Source organism: Podarcis filfolensis (genome assembly GCF_964270895.1).
Source record: "Podarcis filfolensis genome assembly, chromosome: 4".
NCBI lineage: Eukaryota > Metazoa > Chordata > Lepidosauria > Squamata > Lacertidae > Podarcis > Podarcis filfolensis.
In genome coordinates this window covers 81,207,483-81,224,476 of record NC_139607.1, presented here as the reverse complement: position 1 = coordinate 81,224,476, position 16,994 = coordinate 81,207,483, and the positions used below count along the sequence as shown (strand labels likewise).

The window sequence follows — 16,994 nt, the reverse complement described above, 5'->3', positions numbered from 1 at the left end:
TGAAATGTGCTTCTTGTCTTGTAATACAGTCAAATGCAGAAGCTGTGCTCTCATCACTTAGATTAATCCAAGTGATTAATCAGCCAGTAAAAGCAGGGGTCCAGAGGGCATGTGATCAGTTGCATCTCTGTGACTATCCTGTCCGCATCATCAGGCTGCTTCAACTGGATTTGGTTTGGTAGCATCCAAGTCACTTTGAAATCAGATGACTTTGCCCTCAAAGTTTCTTGCAAAGCTCTTACAGCTAGTTACCATGTACTCCAGGAGTCTGTCCCTTGAATCTGGGGTAATGAGTCTCTGGTCCTCATGCAACAACCCTGTCAGCTGATTCCTCAAGGATGCAATAGATGCAGTGAAGAATGACTTCTTTGCTGCCTTCACCCATGTGGTAGGCATGATTATGTGTCATAGTGTGTGTTCAGTTGGCTTCAGAGCAAGATTTGCAATCCAGTCTTCATATAGCCTGCTTCATCAACCACAGCTCCTTGGAGTACCAGGGAACAATACAATGTCCACCATTTCTCAGCCTTTTGGTATTGTACATTTGTTAGTCTTTCTTACATTGGAAGCCCCTGAAGAAGGGCTACCAATAATGATTTGCCAGCATCCTGAGACAATGTAACATATCATCTAATGGGAGCAATCCATTAGTAAAACCATTGTCTCCTTTCCCCCATTCGTTATACAGGGGTGGGGGAAAACGTCAACGTATATTGTGCAGCCTTTTGCTATGTCTAAACCTGATCAGTATTTTAGAAATGGTAAAATTAGATTGTTTAAAGAGAATAGTGTAAGATTATTCTGAATACCTCTAAGACTGATGCATTTTAGTAAAGTACAGTTACCGAGAAGTAAGGCTCACTGGGGTTTGCTCCAAAGTAAGCGTGTAGAGCAGCAGCAGAGTACTATAACAGAACAAGAAGTATTTATCATCTGTGATCTTAGCATGGTGCGGCTACAGTACTAAATTCTGAGATAAGCCTCTGCTGCTGCCTTTTTCTATCAAAGAAAGGGTATCTTCCTGCTCTATGACTTAAAGTTTGAAATGCCTGATGCCATATGGCATCAGGTGCTTGGTGGGTGAGTGGCTCTGCCCATTTGTCAAAATGGCCTGTGAAGGGTGGGCCAGTTTGTTTATTCTGTGAACTGCTGTGAGATCTTTTAATGAAGGGTTGTACATAAAATTAATGAATAATAACAATAAATAATAATTATTGGATGTAGTCCTGGCCAGTTGCCATTCTCCATCTCTGTTGTAGAGTATTGCAGTCTTGACAGGAGTTCAACTAGTGTACTTATTATAGAGTACCTAAAAGGTCATATAATTCAGTGTGATATAATTTATAAAGCCCTGCTTCCTCAGTTATCCATATAAATAAGCTTTTGTTTTTAAAGGATGGTGTTGCTCGACCGATGACAGCAGTGCAGGCAGCAGGTTACACCAAAGCAGTTTCCAGAGGTACAGTTTTAGAAGAATCCTTGGCAATAATAGGTTTTTTAAAAGCCTTGGGAAGGCACTTTCTTACAGTTCACACTGTTTACTAATCTGCAGGTTCTGTATTTGATCCTCTTGGTCAAGCAAGAGGACCAGCTCCTCCCCTAGAAACAAAGAATGAAGATAGGTATGTGGACAATGTTTGACTTTTGCAGTTAAATGCTTCAGATCTGTTTTGTTGTTGTTGTTCAGTAATTTTTCATTAAGATTCCACCATTTGTGTATCTGGATTCTGAAGAGAAAGAAAAGAATATGATGAGAAGAGGCTTTTTGCTGGGCCTTTATTTTTCTTAGGTTGCTACAATATGGCTTTGATAATGTAGCAGTGGTCCTGGGTTATCTCACCATATGGTCAGTTGTACAAAATTTAGCTTGCTTTCTGTGAGAAAGTGCTTTGCTGGCAAGTTTTGATTTTTTAATATATAAGCTAATAAGTTAACAACAGAGCTGCATTTAGCTATATATCTACTAGCATGAATGAATTAAAAAATGTTGGTGGATCTGCAGACATAAATAGGAACGAGGTTGGCCAGCTGTGCACAATAACAGCAGAATCTTAAAGCAGCCAAAAATAACAGGCCTTCAGCAGCTTCTTTTAATTTTTTCTTCCTAGACCGCCAAGTAAGGCATGCCTTTTAACGATCAAATGTGTTGTAATTTATCATAAATATTTATTAAATTTTGATAGCGTTCCTTGTGAGGCTGATGATACAGAATTAAACAATGACTGCAGTACAAAAATAAGGACAAAAATCAATGCTTATAAAATATTTGCAAACAGATGCAAAGTAGTCTGTTGGCCAAGGCTTAGTTAAAAGGCTAAGCACCAAGTTAATTGTAGAAGGGAACTGAATGATTATCCTCAAGGGTTCTGTTTGGATTCAAAATCAGAGTGACATGGTAAAAGTAAAAAATCTTTTTTCATGTAAGGAATAAAGCAGTTTGTAGCAACTGGAAAAGCTCACTGCTAAGGGTCACATCAGTCTTTATATTTTATTTATTCCTTTTCGTATTCCCGAGGCTTATAAGATTATAAAAAAACCTCCACAATAATATGATGTATGCAATTGCAAGAATAATAATAGCAACTTAGAAAAGAAATGGCATTATCAAAAGTTGGAAGATTAAAATACAAGTCAGAACAGATATGAGAATAAAACAATTATTCCAATACCAGAAATCTTTCAGGTGCCAGGTGATTCCCCCCATCTGTGGGTTGGAACCAAGGAAGTACAAGCTGATTTCTGCTCATGCAACAGGGTGTTCTCACTGAAATATGCTTTTGAGGATTGGGGGACCCTCCAGAATGGCTTGGGATGGAGAGTAGGGTCCTGCAGTGTGAAGGAAGAATCACTGGAATTAGAGGAGGGGCACATTTCATGGGTGGAAGTGCCTTTTGGCTCATGCAAAGCACATTTGAATCCAACCCCTTGATGGTAGCAGGCAAACTCCTACATCTGAAGAGGGTATTCTATAAATGTACCACCAGAGAAGACTCCCATCACCAGCTTAGTCTGTTGTTGTTGTTTTTAAAAAAGCACACATTACCAGTGGTGTTTAATTTTTTAATGGTATTTGCGGATCTTCATGATAATTTGATTCCATTATGTTCCCTAACTTTAGTCCAGAGGGAAAGATTAAGCAGTTGGAAAAAAAAGTGAACGAGTTAGTTGAAGAAAGCTGCATTGCTCACAGTTGTGGAGACTTAAAGTTGGTAAGTCATAGCCTTACATTTAAGCTGCTGCTTTCAGCTTAGTTGGTATACTGATAGCTGAAGCATATGAGACGACTGCCACAAAGAAGCATTCCGTGAACATCCCACAACATAGGCAGTCATTTGCCACACAAATTGGCCCATTCATTTGTTAGAGGTAACACAGTGGTGGTGCACTTGCGCAGAACCATCAGTCACTGACTCCCTTGCGTTAAGATACTGACATATGCAAATATATTTATATGTGATGGATTGTACATGAAACACTTAAATTGACTAGCACTTCACCACTGGCCTGTCTATTTCAGACACAGTACATTTCCTCCTGGAAGAAATGCAGCCTGCTTCTGTTCTCAAAATGCACTTCTTAGGGACTTCCGGAGGCGGCGCCAACGGCAATGGCGGTCTCCTTCTGAGTAGGAGGAGAAGCTCTGTAGAAAGTGGGTCTGTTCCGCTACGGCGAAGCGGGGACCCGATCAGAAATCGCAGGCAGAAAGAGCCTGCGAGCGTGGGACCCAGCAGGCACCTTTTGCGCCCCCCGCTTTAGCAAGGGAGCCCCGTAAGGGGTTCCGGTGTGCAGCGGGAGCGGTGCGGTGCTACGGGTCGATTGCTGCGTCTATGGAGCGAAGCCGCGTAGCTGTTGCCGGAGAGCGCCGACCTTTTTCCTGTGAAATTCGGCTCTAAAGAGAACATCCGTGAGTAGGGGAATTTAAGAATTTCGGACTTGAAAAGAAAAAATAAGAGAATTTGGGCTCCGAAGCGGAAAGGTGCAAACAGGAAGTCCGCCTTTCCGTTTTGTAAAAGATCAAAGCAAAGACCTTTCTACGCTAATACTTTAAAGTGGGTTGCAAAACTTGAACTCCAAGCATTAAAAGAAGGAACTCCCCCATTAGAGGAGAGGGGGGAAGTTAAGAAAGTGACTGTATTTCTTCTGGGGATCTTCTGGGAACTTAAGGGTTTTTTCTTTCGGACTCCCTGGGAACGGACTGTCAGATTAACAAGGACTGTTACATTTGAGCTCGCATTGACTTGACTTGGATACTGTAAATATCGCTCAAACTCTGCAAGGTGATACATTCAAAGTCTCCCTTTAATTGGATACTTAGTTTTAACTAAAGAGGGGACACGGAAAGTTACAAAAAGACTTTGTTATTTGGTTGCTGTGAATACAAAGGCGGCTACTGTGTCCCCCTAGAGGACTATTGATGTCAGTATCTGACTGGGGGAATTTTCCACTACTAACTTTGGGGACTTTCCACTGTAAGGCTTGATCCTGGGAACTGACCTTGACGGAAGATAAGGGGGAATGACTGAACAAAGAGCAACAAGAGCTAAGGTTAAAGGGCAACAGTCTACCTTAGCTTCCCAGCAACGCAGAGCATCTGTGCCTGGCCCCCCTGTGACTCAGGAGGAAGACGCAGGGCAATCTGAGTTAAAAGGAATGGCCTCAGAAGGGGAATTTACATCTGTGTTGAACAAAATCTATGAAAAATTGGAAGGCCTAAGTAAGCAGGTCTCAGATCAGTCAGCTGAAATTAAAGGGAACACAGCTAGTATCAATTCAAACACTAAAGCTATAGAAAAACTGCTGGAGGAATCTGCGATTACCAGGAAAATAGCCGAGGAGGCAAAAGAAAAAGCTGAGGAAGCAAAAGAAAAAGCTGTGGCTGTAGAGGGAGAAATTAAACCAATACGTAAACAGATTGGGGATCACCAGGCCTTATTGTCTATGGTGGAATTGAGAGAGAGGCAGACAAACTTGAGGATCAGAGCGGTGCCTGAACTTGAGAAAGATAATTTGAACGACTATCTTTCACAGGAATTTGAGAAATTTTGGAATTTGGAGTTGGATAAAGATTTTAAGATAGTGAGCGCCTTTAGACTTGGAAGAGGAGGGAGGAAAAACAGGGTGAGAGACTGTTTGGTGACCCTCCGGTCGAAAGAGGAACGGGACAAAATATTGGGCGCTCACTTCCAGAAGACTTTAGAGATTAATGAGTCCAGAGTGGAGATTTTTAAAGATATTCCGAAACATCTGCTGGATTTGAGAGTCAATTACGGAGACTTGGTGGCCTTGCTGAGAAGGAACTCTATTGCCTTCAGATGGGAGTTCCCCCAGGGACTGTCTTTTACATTTAAAGGGAAAAAGTTCAGAATCAGATCAGTGGAAGATAAGGAAAATTTTTTGAGAGACTTTGAAGAAGATCTACAAAAGGAAGCGACAGATGTGCTAAAAGCCTTGAGACCAGGAGTAGACACAGCACTACCACCTTTGGAATTTGACAAATCGAAAAGGAAGATACCACCGCAAGAACTTGATAAGCTCTTGGGAGCGACTGGAGGAAACTAAAACAACTACACCATGTCTCTGCAAGCATTAAGTTGGAACATTCACGGCCTTAACTCTCCGGAGAAAAGGAGAAAAGTCTTTCACATATTGAAAAAGGAACAATTAGACCTAATTTGTTTACAGGAAACCCATGTGGTAAGGCTCCACAGAAAAGTTCTTATTAATAAAAGATTGGGTCAAGAATTTATCTCATCGGACAAAGTTAAAAAGAGAGGAGTTGTTATCTATGCAAAAGAGAGCCTATCACCGAAGTTTGTTTTTAAAGATGAGCAAGGAAGATTTGTCGCAATTGAGATCCAACTACAAGGTGAAAAATATTTGATTGTTGGAGTATATGCACCAAATGAGGGGAAATCTGAATTTTTTAAGAAACTGCATGAGACATTGTTGGACTATATGGACTACAACATCATTTTGATGGGAGATATGAATGGAGTGGTATCTACTAACATGGATAAGTCGCAAAGACAGGTGGTAACTAAAGATGGCAGACTACCAAAAACCTTTTTTGAACTAGTTGACAATATGGACCTTACTGACATTTGGAGAACTAAGAACCCCCTTGGAAGAGAGGGAACATTCTTCTCTGAAGCCAACATGACTTGGACAAGAATTGATCAAATATGGATAACTAGAGGACTGGCACCTAAGACACGAAAAGTGGAAATTTGCCCAAAAACTTGCTCCGACCACAATGCAGTGAAGATGGAGATGAAACTAATGCCAACCGGTTCTTTTAGATGGAGAATGAATGACACCCTGTTTAGAGACCAGGCGGTGATTAAGAAGGCCCAAAAAACTTTGAGAGACTATTTCGAGATAAATTTGAACACTACGGTGGAAAAAAGAACAATCTGGGACGCAGGTAAAGCGGTCATGAGAGGGTTTCTGATTCAACAGAATGCAATAAAGAAGAGAACCCAAAATGAGAAAAAAGATAAAATTCTGGAAAAAATAAAAGAAGGAGAGAAGAGACTAAGAGCGAAACCAAAATCTCAAGAGATTCTGAGAGAAATTAAGCTATATCAAGTACAATATATGAAAATGATAAATCAGGAAGTGGAATGGAAAATTAAGCAGATGAGACAAAAGTCCTTTGAATCAGCAAACAAATGTGGGAAACTGCTAGCATGGCAGATGAAGAAAAGACAGAAATTAAACACTATTACAAATTTGGAGGTAAATGGAAAGATCATACAGAATCCATTGGAAATTAGAAACTGCTTCCAGAGATACTTTAAACAACTCTATACACAAGGACCACAGAAAGAGGCCGAGTTAGATCAATTCCTGAGGAAAAATGGATTACAAAAAATTTCTCAAGAAAAAAAGACATTGTTGAGTGACAAAATTACAGAACAGGAAGTGATGGGTGCCATTCAAAATATGCAGTTGGGTAAATCTCCAGGACCAGACGGCTTAACCTCCAAATACTATAGAGTCTTGAAAGATTGGTTAATTCGGCCACTAATGGAGGTGTGCAATGAGATATTAGAGGGGAAAAAGGCGCCGGAGTCGTGGCAGGAAGCCTACATTACACTTATACCGAAAACTGAGTCTGAAAAGACGCAACTTAAGAACTACCGCCCCATATCCCTTCTTAATGTGGATTACAAAATATTTGCAGACATTTTGGCTAATAGGTTAAAAAAAGTATTATTGGAAGAGATTCACAAGGATCAAGCTGGCTTTCTCCCGGGTAGACACTTGTCGGACAATACAAGGAACATAATTAATATTCTGGAGAAGCTGCAAGTGAATATAAATACTAAAGCAGTCCTAATTTTCATAGATGCGGAGAAAGCCTTTGACAACATTTCTTGGAGTTTTATGAAGAAAAACCTTCAGGGGATGGGGGTGGGTCAAGGGTTTGAAAATGGTATAAGTGCAATATATTCAGAACAAAAGGCTAAGTTAATTGTTAATAATGTGGTGACAGAGGGATTTAAGATAGAGAAAGGTACACGACAAGGCTGCCCAATTTCCCCATTGTTGTTTATATCAGTCCTGGAGGTACTACTGAACATGATTAGAAGGGACCGTCTGATTAAAGGCATTCAGGTCGGAGCTAAGCAATATAAATTGAAAGCATTTGCAGATGACTTAGTATTAACATTACAGGAGCCAGAATCTAGTTCGAAAAGAGTTTTGGAAGTGATCCAAGAATTTGGGCAGATGGCTGGTTTTAAGTTGAACAAGTCAAAAACTAAAGTTCTTGAGAAAAATTTAACACCGATCGAGAAAGAAAGGTTTCAGAAGGAGACAGGCCTAACAATAGTAAAGAAGGTTAAATATTTGGGGGTTAACATGACTGCTAAGAATCTAAATTTATTTAAAGATAATTATGAGAAATGTTGGTCAGAAGTGAAGAAAGATTTAGAGATATGGTCAAACCTGAAGCTTTCCTTGCTGGGCAGAATTGCGGCTATAAAAATGAATGTATTGCCAAAGATGTTATTTTTGTTTCAATCCTTGCAAATTTTAGACAAAATGGATTGTTTCAAGAAGTGGCAGAGAGATATATCTAGATTTGTCTGGCAGGGCAAGAAGCCCAGAATAAAATTTAAAATACTAACTGATGCTAAAGAAAGAGGTGGATTTGCCCTGCCAGACCTGAAACTTTATTATGAATCGGCCGCATTTTGTTGGCTGAAAGAATGGCTGCTTCTTGAAAACACAGACATTTTGGATTTAGAAGGTTTCAATAATGTTTTTGGGTGGCATGCATATCTGTGGTATGACAAGGTTAAAGCTCATAAAGCATTTAAAAACCATATTGTCAGGAAAGCATTGTTTAATGTCTGGTTAAGATACAAAGACTTATTGGAGAATAAAACCCCAAGGTGGTTGTCACCAATGGAGGCAAAGGCACTCAAAAAGTCCAATATGGAGGCCAAATGGCCGAAATATTGGGAAATACTGGAACAAGAAGGAGACAAATTGAAATTGCAGAGTTTTGAGAAATTAAAAGATAAGGTGCGAGATTGGCTGCACTATTTTCAAATAAGAGAAGCTTATAATATGGATAAAAAAATAGGTTTCCAGGTGGAAAAATCAAAATTGGAAACTGAATTGTTAGAACCCAAAACTAAAACACTTTCAAGAATGTATAACTTGCTGCTAAAATGGAATACGCAGGATGAAACAGTTAAATCTGCTATGATAAAATGGGCACAAGATGTTGGTCATAATATCATGTTCGCTGACTGGGAACAGTTATGGACCACAGGTATGAAATTTACGGCATGTAATGCCCTAAGAGAGAATATTATGAAAATGATATACAGGTGGTACATGACACCAGTCAAGCTTGCAAAAATCTATCATTTGCCCGACAATAAATGTTGGAAGTGTAAAGAAAATGAAGGAACATTCTTCCACCTTTGGTGGACATGCCCAAAGATTAAGGCTTTCTGGGAGATGATTTATAACGAAATGAAAAAAATATTTAAATATACATTTCTTAAGAAGCCAGAGGCCTTTCTCTTAGGCATGGTCGGCCAATTGGTGCCAAAGAAGGACAGAACTTTCTTTATGTATGCAACTACAGCAGCAAGAATTCTTATCGCAAAGTATTGGAAGACACAAGAGTTACCCACCCTGGAAGAGTGGCAGATGAAGTTGATGGACTATATGGAATTAGCGGAAATGACTGGCAGAATCCGAGACCTGGGAGAAGAGTTGGTGGAAGAAGACTGGAAGAAATTTAAAGACTATCTTCAGAAATACTACAAACTTAATGAATGTTAAAAATGCTTGGATTGGTAACAAGTGGTAATTAGTGACAAAAGTTAGTAAGATTATGTAAAAAAGGTATTGATAAATGGTTAAAAATATTGATGTATAATATGTTATGGTATAAAGTTATAATATTTGAAAAAGGGTAAGAATTTGCTGAACTAAATTTTTATATGGGAATACAAAAGTGGGGAGGCGTGAGGAGGTCAAGAACATAAGTATATGAATTTGAGATTATTGGGAATAATGGATTTGTTTTTATTTTTGTGTTTTTTGTTTAATTTAACTTTTTTTTTTAATTAATTGTGATTCTTTTTTTGTATCTCTGTGTGTTTTGTTTTTTCTGTATTGTATGGTTTTTTATTTTGAGAATTTCTATCCTTCCTTTTTGTAAAATCTTAATAAAAATTTATTTAAAAAAACAAAACAAAATGCACTTCTTAGAACCCAGGCCATGGAAACTCTCCTGGCTATTTAGTGTTGTTAAACTATATAGAGACAGATGTAGATTGTTTACTAGCTCCCTGATGTGTGTGTATTTGTCCCTAAAGAAACACTATTGAATTTAGCCAGAAAGTACAATGAGAGCTGCAATTTCTAATACATCTCCAATTTGATCATTATTTCTATGTGAATATGCTGTTTCTTGTTCTTTTACTGTTCTTCCACTTATTGTCTTTATGTATGCTATAAAAATGTGTTTGTATAAGTGAAAATAAATTGTTTCATACAATATTTTCTAAAGAAGGGCAGAAGATGCTACTGAAATGTGATTATTATTATTTTTTTAAGGCTCTTGAAAAGGCGAAAGATGCTGGAAGAAAGGAAAGGGCTTTAGTAAGACAACGTGAACAAACTATGTCTCCTGCCAACATCAACCTAGATCTTACTTACACTGTAAGTACTTGTCTATTTAGCAGATCAGTTTCTGTCCTACCCTTTCTCAAGGACTTGAGGAAGGTAATGACAGTTCAGGGGGGGAAATATATACAAGAAGAACAATATTCCAGTTTATCAAACAGAGTGCATGTCTAAAATGTGAAGAATGGTGATACTCACATGTGAATGCTGACACTCGGATGAATTTTGTAAATGCCTAAAATTAGAACTATACATTGTCCTGCCTCTACAATGTTAATCCAGCCACCTGGGATCTAGGGGGATTTAGTGAAGGGAGGGAGGCAATGCATCCCTGAAATACTGTCTTCTCCATAGTGAAGCCAGTTGCTGGTGTTGTCATTCCATTATGCTGCTGCTGCTGCTTCTGGCTCCTCCAGGGGGCAGCTACTCTCTTGCTGCGGTGCTGACTGATGCATCTTTTGTGATTATGAAATTCAAAGTTGGTTGTTTTTATCATATGATATAAATGTTCTCACTTATTTTCTTTCAGGTTCTCTTTAATTTGGCCAGCCAGTACTCTGCTAATGAAATGTACGCAGAAGCATTAAATACCTATCAGGTCATAGTGAAAAACAAGATGTTTGTCAATGGAGGTAGGTTACATCCACAAAGCCCAAACATTCAAATCAGTTATTGGGTACATCCTAGGAGATGGGGACTCTTGGTCAGTGTCTTTAATTTGCATTAAAACGAGTAAGAAGTGAGAATCGGCAGCATCTCCTGATCCAACTCTGAATTCTGATTGTGTTATTGTGATTAGTTTGAAATCTGAAGTCATATATATTTGTAAACTTACAAATACTGGTTGCTTTCAGCTAAGATGACTTTATGCTGCTGTAGTTTGTTTCCTGTAAAAATAGTTTGATAAATTCACAACCTCCCTCTTTTCAAAGTCACGTTTATTCCAAACACAAATGCACTTTTGGAGTCAATTCAGATTTTCCTACTAGGTTAAAGCATGCAGAAAAAGGTACTGGGAACAAGTCCAAACCTACCCCAGCTTGCCTGCTCCCCCCTGCGCTGCCACTGCTCCCCACTTTCCCTTGGTAGAAGCCAGATTAAGAGAGTAGATTTAAGCTAGTTTTGTGCTGGGCAAAAAGTTGCTTTTTACTCGAGTAGAATGGGCAGGGGGAAAGTTTATGCTATCCTAAGGCCTGCTACTACACTCCTTAATCTGGCAGAAAATGATCCAGGTTTTTTTATGCCAGTGCTTGTTGCCACCAATAATAGTTTCCCATTTCAAGCAATCACATAATCATTTCGTCAGCAGATTGCTCATCCTTGCCCAGTAATTTAAAGGCTGCAGATTCATCTGTATTCAAGGTATAGATTTTCTGCATGTAACCCGAGTAAAATCCTGTGAGAGTCATGGGGTACATCTGTGTCTCATTCTGTGTATTGTTTAATAGGCATGCTGAAGGTGAACATGGCAAATATTTATTTGAAGCAGAGAAACTATTCAAAAGCTATCAAATTTTACCGAATGGCTCTAGATCAGATTGCAAGTGTCCATAAAGAAATGAGGTGAGTTCCAACGAGAATAACTTTGACATTATTTGCTTATAATAATGTGATAAAAACAGTTAGAAAAAACTTTATAATAAGTTATAAAAACAAATATTGCCTAAAAGGAGGTCCACTAGGCTTGGCTTCTTGCTATTTTTTGGAGGCTAGTTTAGACGTTTCTGTGTAGACGGGTTTTCAATTGATTTAACTTCTGTCTTTGTTTTATCTTGGGGCCAAAGTTTACATGATGAAGGCAGTCATGCCTGTGCATTCACCTATCTGCCCTGTTCATGTATAAAGTTGAGATGAGGAGTGTCTAACATTAACAGTATACAAATTTAGTATTTATTATTACACAAATAAGTAAATAGCATTAACATCAACATGGTCACATGGATAAGAGCCAGGTTGCACTCTTGTTGCATCTCCATCTTACTTCCCTGTGTTCCATTACTCTGGGCATTTTTCTTCCACTCTGCTAGCAGTGAGCCAGGCTGGGAAATAAAAGTTCCTCAAGGGAGGTAAAGTGGGGAAGGTTTCATCTCCACTCACAGTCTGCCCCTTTTAATATAAATCATTGTCATTATAATCATCATCTCCCTACCCTACACCCCTGTTTATGGTTAAATGGGGCTGACACATGGCTGTTTTTGGCCTAGTTTGGCCCTTGACTGGTTGCTGTTTTATTGTTTATAATATCGATTACATTGTTTAAATTGCATCCATTGCATTTGAACTGAAGTGTAAGCCGAACTACTACTAGTATTTTTAAATCTACTCCTGTACGATAAGGTTCTAATGATTATTTACTTATTTAGGATTAAAATAATGCAGAACATTGGAGTCGCATTTATTAAGACTGGTCAATATACAGACGCCATTAGCTCATTTGAGCACATTATGAGCACATCGCCAAACCTAAAAGCAGGCTTCAACTTGATCCTTTGCTATTTTGCTACTGGAGACAGAGAACAAATGAAAAAGGCTTTCCAAAAATTAATTGCGGTGCCACTGGGAATTGATGATGATGACAAGTACATTTCACAAGGAGTAAGTAGGAGCAAAGTTATATCTCCAATTCATAGAGCAAATAAGCTTGAGATGTTGATTACAGGGGTTCTTTGTTGGTATATTCCAGTGGTAGTGTTGATTCAAATCCCACATGTGTCATGCTGAGAGGGGGATGAGCTGCTTAGTTCGGGGCTGTTGGTCTAGGGCAGGGGTGGAGGCCCTTGAGCTGGGGGTGGGGGCCACATCTCTTCCCTTTGGGACTTTCCCCTCCCCAGTCCACAACCCTCACTGCCCTTGTTTGAATGCATTTGGGTGAATGGATTGCAGTTCTGAACTGTGATGATGCCTCTTGCTTGTCTGTGGAAGGGATAATGTGTTTAGAAACTCCAACTTTTGCATAGTTGCAGTGCAGTCTATTGTAGTTCTTTCAGCATTCTGTTACCAACAGTGACCAGCCAGATGCCGCTGAGAAAACCATAAGCATGGCATGCAAGCAACAACTCTTTCCTCTTGTTGTCCCCTTTGGGGGGGGGGGGAAGTAATTATTTTTCTGATAAAAAATATGACATGTAATGTACTGCAGTTTAGTCTGTTCTCATATGTATATGTGGGTTTGTATACATCCTCATCTGCTGTTGATGTAGCTGTAGTGAATAGACATTTATTTGCCTTATTTAGGATGATACACATACAAACCTACTGATTGAAGCTATTAAAAACGACAGCTTGCGGCAAATGGAGCGTGAAAGGTAAAGTTTGAAGTCCTTTCAAAGTCGCACCATCATAGTGTGTTCTATGAATGTGTGGAACAGCTGAACAGAGGTCTGGTCTAGATTACTGATTAAGCAAATATTGAACTCTCACCTTTTTTTTCTTTGCCATCCCCGTTTTTCTATGTAACTTCAAGTACCCATGTTCAGTCCTATTTGAGCTTTTTGTTTAGCTTTGCTTTTCTATTTTTATTTTTTACACTTCTGCAAACATATGGTTTTCCCCAAGTCCCTCTTGTGTGTGGATGGTACTCCTTTGGCTACATAAGGATCCAGACTCAAAGAATGAGTTCACTATTACTATATAGGATGTAGACACTACTACTGTTAATGCATCGGATGAAGTGCTCTGTATAGTTCACAAATGCTTATGCCATAATATATCCATTAGTTTTTAAGGTGCCGCAAGACTCTTGGTGTTGTGTTCTGCTTCTATATGTTTGTGATATTTGCTTGAAATAATTTTTTGTGCTTTAAAGGAAAGCTACAGCAGAAAAGTATATCATGACGGCTGCTAAACTAATTGCTCCAGCGATTGAAACATCATTTGCTGTAGGCTATGATTGGTAGGTGGCATTTTTTCAGCTGAGTTGCCTTTCTCAGATCACTTATCTCAGAAAACTCACATGTAAGTCAGTGGTTCACCAATTACAGCCTGTAGTAGTTTGGCCCAAGCTATGTATACCATTTTCTGCTTGTATTACATTTCACCAAGGCAACTATCTGTAAACAAACAATAAATGTCCATAAAAATGGCAAAATAATATCACCAGTAAATAAAGAGTTCACTTGTAATATGTTGTATTACAAGTCAACTCTTTATTTACTGTGTTTGCTATTGTTTAAGATAAAACTGATTTGGGAAAGAAACTACTTTTGCCAATTATATGGATGTTTATTGTTTGTTTACAGATGATATTATCTTGGTGATATTATCTTGTGTCGATTGCAGTAATCATTGTATCACCACCCTGTTCACTGTTTTCTTGCATTACAGTTCATCATTTTAAAATGTGGCAATTCCTAAAGGTTTAAATGTTAAGCTCTTAATTCAGCAACCACATGATGTTCTCCCTAGGGTTACAATGAAACAAGTCACAGTTCATTCATAGTATACTTGCCTGTCAGACCTCCAGAGTGTAAATCCTAATCTGAGAAGTGGTACTATAGGTAGTGGCTCAGAATGAGAGCTGTGAGCTAGGAAATCCCTGGTTCAAATCACACCACAGCCATAAGCGTCCTCATTGGCCTTTGGCAAGCAGCTATCTCTCAGTCTCAGTCTGAAGTATAGTAGTATTGCAATAATAATAATACTGAGCCACCATACAGGGCCGCTATAAGTCAGGCCTCTGGAATTTTTCACTTGCCAAGATAGACTCAGTGCATTAGCCTGTTAATAGACCACCAAGTGTATAATAAGCCCCTGTTGCCTGTTTGCAACTGTAAACAAGCACGTCGTTTGTTTGGACCCTAAAACCAATATATTGGATTCGCCTGTAACTGATGCTTGGCAAAAACTGTACAGTTGCTTTCTTGACTTGGAGAGGCTCACTGCAACCAAGAATTTCTCTCTTTTTTATTCTGTTCCAGGTGTGTAGAAATGGTAAAAGCTTCTCAGTATGTGGAGTTAGCCAATGACCTGGAAATTAATAAAGCAATTACATATTTGAGGCAAAAGGACTTTAATCAGGTATGATGGTGTACATAGCTTCCCCCTTATTTTATCCTTACAACCACCCTGTAATGCAGATTAGGCTGCAAATGTCTGACTGCCCCAGCCACCTTGACAATCTGTGTTCTAAGCAGTGGCATTTGCCACCAATCACTACTTGTTTTCACATGATAGATGGCCATCCAACCTCTGCTTAAAAACCTCCAAGGAAGAAGAATCCACCACCTTTCATGGGAGTCTGTTCCATGGTCGAACAGCTCTTACTGTCAGAAGGGTCTTCCTGATGTTTAGTCAGAATCTCCTTTCTTGTAACTCGGATCCTTGCAGTTATTCCAGGTAGCCAGTGGAAATTTTTTTGCTGTGCTCCTAAGCTTGCCTCTAACTACTGCAAGGTCCAGGGCAAGCTGCACTCACTCTTGCCCTTGTTAACAAGTGATACCATAATGAAATAAAAAGTGTGCCATCTACACACTGATATTATAGGAATGCTGTGGTTGACAGTGAGATAGTGGGCAGATCAACTGGCTATATTTGACTGGTCCTTTGACCAAAGTGCCAACTCTTGATAGGATTGGTTTGTGTAATGTGTCTGTCCTAAATGTTTCTCTTCCACTCATACATTTAATTTATTGGTGTTCAGCTCAGTTTATCTCTCTGTTTTTCAAAATGTTACTTTTCCTTTCCTTTTAATTATTCCTTTCCTTCTTTTGTACTATCTCTCCCATTTTGTTTGGTACTGTAAGTATGAAGAGGTAGGTACTATACCAATACCTATTACAAGATGAAATTTGCATAGGTTTAGTGTAGTTTGTCAGTCTTTCAAAGAATTTGCAGCACTTAATGACTGGGTAAAGATGAATTGTCCCTTGCATTTTCTTCTCCTGCAGCTCAAGCCCAGCTTTTCACCTAAATCTGGAATTAACTGTCCAGGGAACTGAATGTTGATTCAACAGTCATTTTTATTAGGGTTGCCATACATCCGGAATTTCCAGGACATAGCCGGGATTCGACCGTTGGAAACAGTGTCTGGGCGGAAAGTGGTTAAATGTCCGAGAAAATCTGGACGTATGGCAACTCATGATGGAAGTGTAGATTCTGGCAAATGTCCTTTAAAATAGCTCAAAACTGGGGGGTGGGCAGTGTTGCATGTAAATTTATTATTTATTTACTTTATAATAATTAAATGTACAGCCATAGCCATACCGATAGAAAGAGCTGAATCGGTTTTTAAATTTTAAAAAGTGCTTCAGGGAGGGGAAGGAAGGTGGACTACTGATGTCACTGGCTTCCAACCAATCAGCACTCTGCACAGCCATCTTGTGCTGTACACACACAGAAGTGGTTTCCTCTGGGCTCCATCTGTGAGAAAGGCTGTGCTGCACTTCTAAAACATAAATCTAAAACAAAGCACTGTGAGCGTGCTTCTGCTGCAGACTCTGTACGCATCCTCCTTCCGCTATTAATTCTTATTAAATTTGGGTCCTTGGTTAGGCAAGGTTCCATACGCATTGCCATAGTTTTACTGTAGCTGCATTGTTTTAGTTCTGTCGCTTTATTGGTAGCAATCTAGGTGTGTATCTTCTACAACTCACGCTGTAGTGCATTTGCTCATTATTGATGTTTTCCCATTTTCTTATCCTGAAAGAAATTATATCTTTGGGGGAGGTTTTCAGAAAGCCACTTGAGCACCAGAGGTGAAGAAACCATGCAAAAACTGTCCTTTGATGACTTTTGGCTTCACTGCCCAGGGTTGCCTTTCAAATTATTTCTGACATGGTTGTTTAATTATTGTCAGTAAAAGTGAGGGGAGGTGTAGAATAAAAAGCAACCTGCGCTTA

The 16,994-nt window shown here is 39.2% G+C and overlaps 1 protein-coding gene across 2 annotated transcripts in view; it reads left to right on the top strand.

Annotated features, from left to right (window-relative positions):
* IFT88 (intraflagellar transport 88) overlaps positions 1 to 16,994 on the top strand; it is a 39,341-nt gene that overhangs the window by 4,299 nt on the left and 18,048 nt on the right. For both annotated transcript variants that reach the window (XM_083609055.1, XM_083609056.1), the window contains exons 7-16: positions 1,396 to 1,459; positions 1,553 to 1,622; positions 3,119 to 3,209; positions 10,090 to 10,194; positions 10,688 to 10,790; positions 11,607 to 11,721; positions 12,522 to 12,753; positions 13,393 to 13,463; positions 13,964 to 14,050; positions 15,075 to 15,174. In XM_083609055.1, coding sequence (XP_083465181.1) covers positions 1,396 to 1,459; positions 1,553 to 1,622; positions 3,119 to 3,209; positions 10,090 to 10,194; positions 10,688 to 10,790; positions 11,607 to 11,721; positions 12,522 to 12,753; positions 13,393 to 13,463; positions 13,964 to 14,050; positions 15,075 to 15,174 — 1,038 coding nt within the window. The remainder of the gene's footprint in view (positions 1 to 1,395; positions 1,460 to 1,552; positions 1,623 to 3,118; positions 3,210 to 10,089; positions 10,195 to 10,687; positions 10,791 to 11,606; positions 11,722 to 12,521; positions 12,754 to 13,392; positions 13,464 to 13,963; positions 14,051 to 15,074; positions 15,175 to 16,994) is intronic.